The sequence below is a fragment of the Excalfactoria chinensis genome, chromosome 3 (assembly GCF_039878825.1).
Source record: "Excalfactoria chinensis isolate bCotChi1 chromosome 3, bCotChi1.hap2, whole genome shotgun sequence".
Lineage (NCBI taxonomy): Eukaryota > Metazoa > Chordata > Aves > Galliformes > Phasianidae > Excalfactoria > Excalfactoria chinensis.
In genome coordinates, this window is record NC_092827.1 from 83,537,884 (window position 1) to 83,550,165 (window position 12,282).

The 12,282-nt window shown below is 49.7% G+C and overlaps 1 protein-coding gene across 1 annotated transcript; it reads left to right on the top strand.

Annotated features, from left to right (window-relative positions):
• The first annotated feature begins 2,440 nt into the window (after nt 1–2,440).
• Nucleotides 2,441–5,040, top strand: TBCC (tubulin folding cofactor C). The gene has a single exon (XM_072333620.1). The coding sequence runs from the start codon at nt 2,566–2,568 to the stop codon at nt 3,589–3,591; it is 1,026 nt and encodes a 341-aa protein (XP_072189721.1). The 5' UTR covers nt 2,441–2,565; the 3' UTR covers nt 3,592–5,040.
• The last annotated feature ends 7,242 nt before the right edge of the window (nt 5,041–12,282 follow it).

A 12,282-nucleotide genomic window follows, 5' to 3' on the forward strand; every position in this document is an offset into this window, starting at 1 on the left:
CTCTTCTGGAGAAGCTCAATCTAACAGGCATTCACAGATTGCATCTATCAGATAAGAACTTACAAGAGACAGAGGCTGCTGCCTTTCTTGAAAACACGGCTAAAAGATGAAACAGCACTTTCTGTCTTTTATGGTGCAATGTACGTGTATTAAACCCTTTGAAATAAAAAGTGTCAGCGTTGGAGTTATGTAATGATGATAAGGAATCCCTGTGCTTCCTCCCTCTGAGAAGGTGCAAACCTACATCTCAAGACCACAGTTATGAAGTTCTTAACTTTTATAAGCTCGGGAACCTCAAGATTAAGAATCCACTGCACGTATTTTTCACAGACGCTCAGTTGCTCCTGTTGGTCTTGTGTTTATTTACCTCTCTCATTAAAATAATGCTCAGATGAGACAGGATCTTGAGCCTTCGCTCTAACTATGCAGTACGCTTCATTTCAAGAAGATGGTGAGTTAATTCTGTTGAGTCGGTATAAATCAGAATTAGTTTAAATCTGTTTTTCATCATTCCCAGATGGGTGGCATCTGAGGGCAATAAGTACATGATACAGATTCAAGCCAAGAAGCATGAGTTCTATAGCTCATTTTTTTGGAGTTCCACAGCTCTAGATCCAAGTAAGCACATGCAGTCTGCAACTTCGCCTAAGACAAACAACAGTATATACTGCAAGCAACGGGAAAACATATTACTGAAATGAGTATTAGCTACTTTCAAACCAACGAGGAACTAAAGAATGTCAAGGAAAATAAATGACAAGAATGAATGATAACATAAGCAGAATTGCTCCTACCAGTATTACCTACCATGGTGGGAGCAAGAAGGCCTGTTATGAAACTTACACACCTTTCTTACGAAACTAGTGAGATTATTTCCTTTACAGTGAATCAATCGCACACTGACATGACTGCAGGTACTGCAGGAGTAGATCTGACTAATACCACATTCTGATGGAATAGACCATCTCTAGTTTGTTGTACATCCATTACAAGACAGCAATACAAACCTTGCAGGTTCCACCAACATACTCCAAAGTGCTGCTGCTACCAAACAATCGTAGAACCATTAGGGTTGGGAAAGACCACTAAGATCATCTGGTCCATCCACCAACCTACTGTCATCATGCCCAGTGACCGTCCCTCAGTGCCACATCTCTACCTTTCCTGAGCACCTACAGGGACAGTGACTCCATCACCTCCTTAGGCAGTCTGTTCTAGTGCCTCGCTGCTATTTCTGAGAAGTTCTTCCTAGTGCCCAAACTGAACCTTCACTGGAGCAACTTGAGACCATTCCCTCTCATCCTATTACAGTTACCTGGGAGAAGAGGCTGACTCCCACCTCGCCACCACCTGCTTTCAGGCAGTTGTTGAGAGCCCCGCTTCTCCAGACTGAGCAGTCCTAATTCCTGCACCTGCTTTCCATAAAACTCGTATCCCAGACCCTTCACAGCTTTGTTGCCCTTCTCTGGACACGCTCCAGGGCCCTCAGCCTTTGGGCATCCCTTGATTTCTCATTGTAGCAAGAAGGAAATATATATATTCTGTATTTCAGTGTAAGTTCTAACAGCACAGTTGGAATATCCACTCTGGGCTTATTACGCTTTGATATGAACGGATAGTTCAGGTTGCATATTATTTTATTGTAGGCAATTTTGAAACGTGAGGGGAAGGCATGTGATGGCTGTAGGCCTGCAGAGGGGCTGCACTTAGATTTATGCGCGCACACGTGCTTGGCGTTCACTTTCTTTGCAGACATCACCGTTCCCTGAAGCAGAGGCAGAGCCGCTCTCAAGGAGGCTCACGAGAATGACGCCGGTCACTGCTGTGCTCCACATCCAGGTGCACTGCCAGTCCCCACCGCACCTCCACCTCAGGCACCTCTATCGGAACTTAAACACGCACACGCAGCCCTGCCGGCCCAGTACTGCCCCATCCTGCGGAGCTGCCCGCGGACCTCCCGCACGGCCCCGCCGCAAGGACACCGCAGCCCACGATCGCCGCTCCCGCAGTCCCTCAGACCCGAGCGCCCTCTTGGAACAAAGCGCTGCGCGCACAGCGCGGGCGGAGCGCGGCAACCGCACGGCAGCGCATCCGCCGTGCCGACGGCTTCTCCGCGGCCACTCGGCTGCGGGAGAGAAGGCCGCGGGGCAGCGTACAAAGCACCGCAACCGCAGCCCGCAGGAAGCCATCCCGCGCAGCAGCACGCAGACCCGCACCCCGTGCCCGGCTCCCTCCGGAAGGCGCTCCGGCCAAAAGCACGCGCCCGAGGCGGCCTCGGCCCTTCCCCCGCCCGGCCGCCCCGCTCTCTGCCGCCTACGGAAAGACTCGGAGCGCCCCGGGGCCGTGCGCGCGGCCGGCGTAGGGGAGGAGCGGGCAGCGCCGCGCACGGAGGCAGGAGGAGAGCGGGCAGCCGCACCCGCCGCCCGTTTGGGAAGCCGAGGCCGCACCCCGCGGCGCCTGGCGCCGGCACTCACCCCATCCCGCCGCGCGGCGCCGCCCCTTTAAACCCGCGCCAGCCCCGCCCCTCCCGCCGGCCGCCGCGCCGCGGGCGGGACGGAGCGCAAGATGGAGGCGGCGGGCGAGGAGCGGAGGGCGCCGGCCGCCTTCGTGGCGGCGCTGGGGCCCGAGGCCGGCGGTACCGCGGCCGCCGTGCTGCCCGAGCGGCTGCAGCGGCGGGAGGCGGAGCGGCAGCGCGGCGTGGCGCGGCAGCGGGAGCTGAAGGAGGCGCAGGCGGTGCGGGAGGAGGGCAGCGAGTTCTTCGCCGCCGCCTTCGGGCGGGAGCGGGAGGCGGTGGAGGCGCTGCTGGCGGCGGGGCGGCCCGAGGAAGCGGCGGCGCGGCTGCAGGGGCTGCGGAAGCTGCTGACCGAGAGCGTGCGCTTCCTGGCGCCCTACGAGGTGCGGCAGGGCCAGGAGGCCGTGTCCCGGCTGCAGGCCGACCTGGAGGCCCGGCGGCGGCAGCTGCAGCCCAAGAAGAAGTTCGCCTTCCGCAACCTGAAGAAAGAAGCGGCCCCGGGCGCCGAGCCGCGCCCCGCCGAGCCCGAGGAGCCCGCCGAGCCGCCGGCCGCGGGCGGCGCCGAGGGGGAGTCGGGCGGGCCTCCGCTGTGCGGCTTCAGCCGCGCCGAGGGCCGGGAGCTGGAGCTGGGCCCGGCCGAGCTGCTGCAGCGCGACGTGGTGCTGGAGGAGCTGCGCGGCTGCCGGGTGCGGCTCCGCGGCAACCCCAACACGCTGCGGGTGCGCGAGTGCCGAGGCTGCACCGTGCTGTGCGGGCCCGTCTCCACCTCCGTGCTGGTGGACGGCTGCAGCGAGTGCCAGCTGGTGGTGGCCTGCCAGCAGCTCCGCACGCACCGCACCCGCGGCAGCCGCTTCTACGTGCAGGTGACCAGCAGGGCCGTCATCGAGGACTGCAGCGACGTCTCCTTCGCGCCCTACGCGTGGAGCTACCCGGGCGTCGAGGCGGACTTCGAGTCGTCCGGGCTGGATAGAAACAGCAACAACTGGAACCTGGTGGATGACTTTGACTGGCTGGCGAGCGACAGGCCGTCGCCCAACTGGAGCCTCATCCCCGAGCAGGAGCGCGTCTGCTGGGACTGACGGCGAGCGATGGAGCCTGCCGACGATGTGCCGATCCGCGGGTGGGAGGGCCGTAAAGCGATTGCACGTGGTGCTTCATGGGGAGTTACAGCCTGCGGCTGCCCGCTCTCCTTGAAAAATGACACTGGGATGTAGTTGACTATTACTAAATTTGCTGCTGTAATCTGTGTATCGCTGTGGGGTTGGCCAGCTACTGCAGTACCTCATTGCTGGATGTCTTTCATTAAGATGGGGCTGGGAGCACCGGTACTCATGTGGCAGCAGTCCTCGATTGGAGCCGCTGTGCTGCTGTCACTCAGCCAGGCAGAATCCGAGCTGCCTGCTAGTGCAAGCTGCAGTCAACTGAAAAGAGGGAATGCCAAATCTGTCCCGTTTCTGTGGTGGTGCAGCTACAGACTGCTGTTACGGATATGGGGGAGGGAGGTGTTCAGTGAAGCAGCAAATAGAAGTTTAAAGAGGGAACTTGTACACAGGTGCTGTATGTCCGAGGTGAATCCTGGGCCGCTACACGTCTGAGACCCAGGTTCTGCTGTGTGGGTGACAGCTGTTACTCAGACTTCTGTTTCAAGGAAAAAAAAAGGTTAATGAAAATATAGCGCTGTCCTGCTGTATCAATGACTGAAATGAAGAAGCCTCCAGAAGGCAGATAAATACTAAACAACAGCAGTCTCAAACTATGTGAGAGGAAGCTGCTTCTGTCAGCAGTACGAACCTGAATAAGATTAGAGTTGGGCGTACCTCTCAGGGCACACACTGCTGTATGCTGGCAGACATCACAAGTCTCAGGGCAGTGGTGTTCATGCACCTCCCAATGGCTGGTTTTTCTGCCTGCAGCCAGTGAGCTTTGCTGTGGTTGTAGCTCACAGCGCTGCCACTGCCTATTGCATGCAGTGCTGACAGAGGGACTTCATCAAACATGACAACAGAGTATGGTATTTGGGTTCCAGAATAGCATCTCACATAAAGGCCCTTGGTGCACAGTTACTTCCCAAGTCCCATTTATTCACTCTTGTTCAATACCAGAAAAAAACAAACAGAATCATGATGGGGGTTCTCTTTATAACGACCTGTTAATGGTGCAATGAGCAGTGTGCAAAACCAGCCTCTGCCTTAGGAAGGAAATCATTACCTTGCCTAAACAGCAGCTCTGAAGTTGTATTTAAGAACTCTGCCAAATATTTATGCTGCCCCATCACTGTACGTGCCTCTAACAGCAAAAATACTGGCTAATCCATTAAAACTGCATCACTGCTACGAGGAATCTTTTAAGTTCTTAACTGCTTTGGAGCAACAGAGGAACTTACCCTGTTTTTTTCAGCACATTTATTTAAAAGGGGATGGGAAAAATCGGTGTTATTTTTTTTTTCTTTAATGTATTTTCCACAACTTCGCAGTTTTGTTTACTTTTGTTTGTACTTTTTATGAATGAACTGGATTTTGCATTTCAGTTACTGGTTTGGGGTTGAGTTGTTCCTTCACCATGCACTGACAGCTGATATCAACATTATTCAGAGAGAACACCTACACTCTTACTTTAACTGATACAGCTTTTAATACCTGCTAAAGGGAGGTGATCAGATGCAGCTCCGACATACCTTAATTTCAACACATCAACATACAGATTAGGTAATATTGCCTCCTCACATATGCTAGTGATAACAGACTCATTCTCAGGTCTCATGATACCAAAACATTTGGGCCATTAGAAAAAGTATAAAGCCAAAGCCCACAGACACTTTTGTCCTGCTCCCCAAAAGCTGTAAGCCTTCCTGTTTATGCTCTGTGTTGCTGGACGCTGACACAGAACTGTGGTAGCACCACAGGGCTGCAGCAGGTGTGAGACGTGTGCTTCCCAGCAGGCTGTGCAGACTGCTGGCTCACCTCATACCTGCGCTGGCTGCTGGGCACCACCTCACAGCGCTGTGTGGATAAATAGCATGAGTTAGAAACACTACGTGTTGACTCCAGTTGCAGTTGAGATGTGCTTCCTAGTGACCCTTTCCAAAGGTCTGTTATTGAGGTCTCAGTTCACGTGTGTTTCTTTGCAAAGTACTTTTGTCAAACCAGAATTACTCAGTAATGCCTCTCAGTGATGTGACCTCACAGCAAACTGCTCTAGGTGCAGTTACTGCCCCTTGAGGGTTCGTCATTACTTCAGTCACACAGATTTGCTATCTGGATGTTGGTCTCCAGCACAACTCAAGGTGAGCAAATCCAATTTCAGGCAGTGAGGATATTTGGTCAGCCACCTTTTTTAATGCACATTTACAGTTCCATGTATGATAAAATACACATCCAGGCAGTTGAACGTCTGTGCACTTTTTTAGAAGGTAAAACTCGTAACAGAATCATTTTAGGAGAAACAGACCAAACCTCTGAAGCCAACGGGAGTTAACAGTACTGCGCTATGTGAGCACAAGCACTAGAACAGTTTTGTTGGCACATTTACAGGCTGTGTGAATGTTTAAACTGCAGCTTTTGGAAACCTTTTTAATGGAAGAAACAAATAGCTGCACATCCCTACCTAGGGAGTGATCTGAACGCTGCCATTTACCAGGAGGAATACTTCAGGAAGAGGACATCACTGCTATCCCAGAAGAAAGCCTTCGTCCCTACAGCAGCAGTGCAGGTCCCGTTCACTCACCTGTGTGGTGTTTGCCAGCACTCCAAGGACATCTGCAGGTAGGAAAAGAAGACAGTTAAACACAAGGCAAGCAAAGGAAAAGCCACCACTGGGGTCCCAAAAGTGCAGTTGATCATTTGATAAGAAATCCACCTTCCAGTCAGATCTAGTGGAAAGTGGTAACTCAGACGTATGGATACGCTCATTCTGTTCATGTTTTTTTAAACATAAGTATTTAAAAGCATGAAAGTAGTACACAGAAAAACATAGGTAGGCTGGTTACGTGTGTAGTAATCCTCTATTTAAAATGTGTAGTCTGCTAGTAAACCAATTTCTTCTCCCTATGTTGGGAACAATTTCCTTTAGCAATGATAGACTCTAGTTTAACATGTTGGAAATAGCATCTGGAGGATACTTTGGCATGTCTATAGAGCGTGGGGTTGTCGAGACTGTTGTGTTGGAACTACTTACTGAGCAAATACTAAACACTGAACGACTAAGAGCCCAATCTACAGTGATTGCAGCTTGACTGTGTTCGTTTACCTTCTGCCTCAGCTGCCAAAGAAGCCATCAGAAAAATCACTTCCTGCTATTTTCAGGTAAGCCTGGAGTGGTTTATTCCAGAGGACTGATGTTGTCTTCAGTATGTTAGCAACAAAATGCACTCAGTGCCTGGCTTTACCAAGTCAGGAATTCGATGCCGGCTTGTCTCTGTGGTGCAGCAGCTCATGCATGGTCACATTCAGGCAGTATGTGAAGATGTACCTGGAGCTGTGTGAGCAAGGGTGAGAGCGGCAAGGGACGCAGCTGCTGCCTTTTCCTCCTGAAGCGCGCTCCTCCAGCACCCAGCGGCAGGGCCGGGCACTGCTGGGGCAGCAGCTGGTGGGAGCTGTGCCAGCCTGTTAGCGTGCTCCTGGGTCAAGGAGACTCAGTCCTGGCCGGTCAGAGCTGCTTTGTGTCCCTGCTAATCACAGCTTGCAGGAAGGAGAGTGGCACGCTGCTCCTTCCCTCAGTACAATAAACAATGCTGACACAAAGAAAATAGCCTGACAGTCTCTCCTAGGCCAGAAGCTAGCATTGCTTAATGTCTTACCTATTAGAGCTTGCAAGAGTCTCCCAGTGCCTGTGGGGGAAAAAGCAATTGTATTAAGCAGAAACTGCCCAGCCCTGGGTTGAGCAGAGCTGGTTTGTGACTGAGCAGATAGCAATGAAGTCAGGCTCACAGACTTGCTATGGGGAGAGTAAGAGCAGCACATCTGCTTCGAAAGCAAACTGATTTAATTCTACCTTGCCCAGAAGGAAGGCACAGGGCCTAAGGACCTAATGCAAGGGAGAAGATGGAACTCAGAAGTTGTCTCACCAGGTAAGCAGGAACAGAGAGCTGATTGCTGCCTGCAGTCAGGGCAAACACCAGTAGCATTCACACTGTTCTGTCTTAGCACCTGCACTGTTCATAACATGAGACCATAGCAACATCTGCTCAAGATCTGTACTACAGGTTTGTGTTTCATTACCACCAGAATAAACAAGGTACTTTAGAACCACACGTGCACAGAATTACTTTTGCTAGGCTTCAGAGGCTGAAAAACAAATGCCTGCTGGGGCCATGGTTATGAATACATCATGAGGATAATAAACACTGGCACAATAAAGCTAGCTGTAAATTGGCCCCGAACAGAGGGCTCACTGGCAGAAAAGCAGAAAGTCTGAGCAGTACAAAGCACTGAAGCACGGAACAACAGAGAGTTGCAAGAGCAAACATTTTTGCAAAGCGATTTGGTTGGCTTGTCCTTCCAGACTGCTCCAAAGCAAGAGTTACTGTGTTAGTTCACCACAGCAACCTTGTTCAGCTTTTTAGATCTCATGTGTCCGTGAACTAAATAAAACAGTTTAAAAGACATCTCTTCAGCACTGCACAGATCTATGAGTGTTCATATTTGTTGGCATATTGGGATGTAGCTCAGACAAATGGTGGGAAACCTTGACCCTAGAGAACAACAGAGAGCTCTGCTGCTGTTTCCAGTGAGGGCAGCAGTGCATCTGGACACCTCATCCTGAGTATGCAGTCAGTGCATTTCTGTTCCTCCCTCAGCTATCACTGCTTTGGTGCTCAGCTCCCCCCCCCCCCCCCCTTCTTTCCACCTGACCTTCCCCACTTGTGACTGTGGCATTTTTTCTTTTCCAGGTAGGTCCATCTGATCCACACAAGGAAGCTTATGGTCTACACTGCACTGGAAAACCAGTTTCATCACCTTTAAGGAAGAAAATAAATCTGTGTTGCTTGGGGAATTTCAGCATTTGTATTCACAGTGCAATCTAATTTGTCTGATTGACTTGAGGATCCATCTGTTTTGTTGAGATGTTTTCCAGCAGTGCCTACTGCGAGTCTTTTATAAGCTTCTTCCATTTCCCAACCCATTTCCCTCCTGTCTCTGCAAGTACAAACACTGACTTATGACTCATTCTTTAGCAGTCAACTCCACTCTTTAAGCGTTACAGCAATACAAGTAAATACTCATAATGAGAACCTCATGGGAAGTGCGGTCTGCCTTTGAACCAGCACTCTACCCACACTGCAGATGAAGGATGGCTGAAGTGCCAGAAACTGTCCATAGTAAATCTATGCTGAAGACCCAGAGCACACCTGGTACATCACACTGCCCTTTGGGACGTACAGCAGTCACAACACTGAATTCAGCCACACGCCTCTGTTCCCAGCCTCAGCACCCAGGGGCATTGTGTGTGGTATCCTTACAGCAGGCTACCCAGTTGCTTGCATGCACAGGAGAGAAAGTCACTAACCAGGCTTTTTCTGCTACTTGCTATTTATATAACATAGTACAGCCTTGCAGCACCTTGCATCTTAGGGCTGCCCTAAAAATCAGAAAGATCAGCGCAGTAGAATAGCAATAGAAGCGATGCAATAACAAAGGGGCTGGCACAAATAGAAAAGTGTTACAAAGGAAAAGCACTTACATGTCTCTGAACGTTCAGGCTCACAAGAAAAACTCCACAAAGAATCATCTCCAGAAAGAAATGCTTCCCTGGTAGCAGTCAGCCCTTAAATGGGGTCTAGGAGTCACACAGTTGAATTGCCTTCACCTGTTGCTGACCAAGTCCTTTCCGCAGGTGCTCAATCAGTGGTTCAGGCCATGACTCAACAGTTCCTATACACACACACACTGCATGGTTACAAATCCAAGCAAAACCACCAACTAGAGTGCATAAACACATCTCTTATCTCCACACAGTGACCTCCTATGATATTTAAAGCAGACACCTTCACCCTTGTGGTCAAAGCATCATAGAAAAAGAAGAAAGACAACAATCAAGAAACAAGAAAACCACCCACTTTGTATCGCAGAGCAGAAAGATTAGGCCAGGAGTTTTTTTGTTTTGTTTTTTTAAACATTATATACTTGAGTCTGATACGCAGCCTCTGAGGAGACCATCAGCTCTCACATCCTTGTGCAATTAGCTTTAGATCCTTACTGAGATTTTTCCAGGTGAATTACCAGGCAGGAAATTCACCCAGTTAATGGTCAGTCTGAGCCGAGATGAAGGTTTTCAATAAGAGCAGAGAGCAGGTAAAAACAACTTCATTTGCTGTAATGCTCAACCCACAGAACACTTCTTGATCCTCCCCATCACCTTCCTCTTTCCTACACTACTGTGCTAGAGCCAGCCCTCAGCTCATCAGTTCGCTGTAGCTCACGTGTTGTTTGTTACTTCCATTTGGCATGAGCTAGAAATATCATCTCCACGCTTCCTAATTCTTAGTTTCATTTTCCGATGGGAGCATAGCAAAAAATTCACTGCTACCAATCACTTATAAAGCTTGCAAGCATGGTGATTTGATAAATAGGAAGTTTTAACTACCATGAGCCCTTAGCTGGTATTGAAGTCTTGACACTATTTAAATAAACAGCAAATTTCCAAATGTTGTTTTTCTGTTTCCCTGTGATAACTTTAAAGGAGTCACCTGAAGTCATTGAAGTCCTGAGCATCAGGTGAGCCAGGGAACATCTCCCAGAAAGCATTCACCATTTGGGAGCAGCTTATTACAATTCCTTCTGCTGCCTGCGTGTAAGGAAAGGACTAAGGCAGTAAATCTGGAGATACTATTGAGCCTTGAAGCATATTGTATGGGAACTGTTGAGTCACGGCCTGAACCACTGATTGATCACCTGGGGAAAGGAGCTGGTCAGTCCTGGGAGCACAGGTGGAGGCAATTCAGCTGTGTGACTGGGAGGAATGGAGCCTGGCTGCACCCCTCCTAGACCCTGTTGAAGGGCTGACTGTCACTGGAGAAGGATCTCTGGTTGGAGATCCCTCCCTTGTGGAGTCTGTGAGCCTAGATCTTTGGAGATGGGCATCTATTCTTTTCCTGTTTGTCCCTTTTGCTATTTCATTTCTGTACCATCTTTCCACTATGCTGATCTTTCCAACTGTAACACATATGCTACATGTTCATACTTTACCACTCTTGTTCCTGAATTAATAGGAAACACCACAGTGTATAAAATTGAATTACATCAGATTTATTGAGGGCACCTGAATGTTAAGTTATTAGGGTAGCAGGTGTTATCTGTGCTCCTGAACACTGAAAGCTTCTCAGTAGCTGCAGTGCCACCAGGCTTACAGTTGCCGTGGGCAAGTTACTGTTTCTCATCTTATTAATTGCACTGCAGAATGTATTTCACTGTATATCCTGTGATTCACACACCTGAAATAAAATTGTTTTTCACTTACCACAGTTTTACTTTGTCAGCACTGACAAGAAAGGGGGGAAAAAAAATTACCTTCATGTACAACAGGATTGACTTCAGGCTGTCAGATGAATGCAGTCTCCAAGGAACTTTGTCTTTCTCACCTGAGCTCTGAAGAAGTGAGTGAAATGTAGGGGTGTGCGCCCCATAAGTATGGGATAGAATTAGTTTTGTTGGAAAAGATTTCTAAGACCACCCAGTCTGATCATCCACCTACCACCAGGACTGCCCACTAAACCATGTCCTAAGTACCTCATCTCCACATTTCTTGAATGCCTCCAGGAACTGTGACTCCACCACCTCCTGGGCAGCCTGTGCCAGTGTCCAACCACTCTTTTGGAGGAGAAACTTCCTAGTATTCAACCCGAACATTCCCTGGCACAACTTAAAGCCATTTCCTCTTGTCCAGTTGCTAACCACTCAGGAGAAGAGGTTATTTCAGAGCTACAGCTTACGGCACAGAAGTGCTTAACAGGCTCTCCCACGAAACAGCCCTCTTTGCCCTTCGTACAACAAGTAGAGAACAGCCCTGATGGGCATTTTCCTTCCTCCATCCCACTGGCATGCTTACCCCTTGCCTGCAAGGACGGTGGCGATGCACACAGCCTGCTCTAAGAAAACTGTTACCAGCTGTTCTTCAATCTAGATGAGGAGGAACATCAGAAAAGTCTGCAGCTTTATGTTCTTCATCACCACTCGAGCAATCTCCAGTATCTCATGATATAAGGCAGCAACCAAGTAGTACATATGGTCCCATGTAGCAGCAGGCTACAAAAGTACTTTTTTTGGAGCACTGAACAATTCTGCTCCCCTTCCTCCCAAGCAGACCCTGTGTTGGTAGCAGATGCCCTCACCAAGCCCTGGAGCTGCCCCTTCACCCTCTCTGCCTCAGCACCCACACCCTCACCCGCCTGCCCTGCTTCCAGCCTAACGGCCAAGTTTTTCCTTGCTTGGGTCCACTTTTCCCTGCTGCAAAGCTTTTCCAAGTAGGGTGTAAGGTAATTTATTGTGTTTCTCTTAACTTTTCCTTTCGCCCGGAGATTGTACAGAACCTGAAAATAAAGAGAAAATGCCAGGTGTGGGTTTTTTAGGTCACTATAAACGACACGCTTAGCTGCTTTCAGAACACATAAGCCACGGGATGTCATCTGGGGTAAACAGGGGAGGCTGAGGACTGGAAAGGTGTTGGTATGAATAAATTGGGGTTACACAGAGGAACTGCATTTATGCATCCAAGCAGCTGCTTTTATCTCCATGCTCTCTTCCCTTTTCCTCAAAGCATCCATATCCTGCCGGTAA

Excerpts from the sequence above, each read along its gene's own strand:
- TBCC (XM_072333620.1), top strand. The coding sequence starts at position 2,566 with ATGGAGGCGGCGGGCGAGGAGCGGAGGGCGCCGGCCGCCTTCGTGGCG.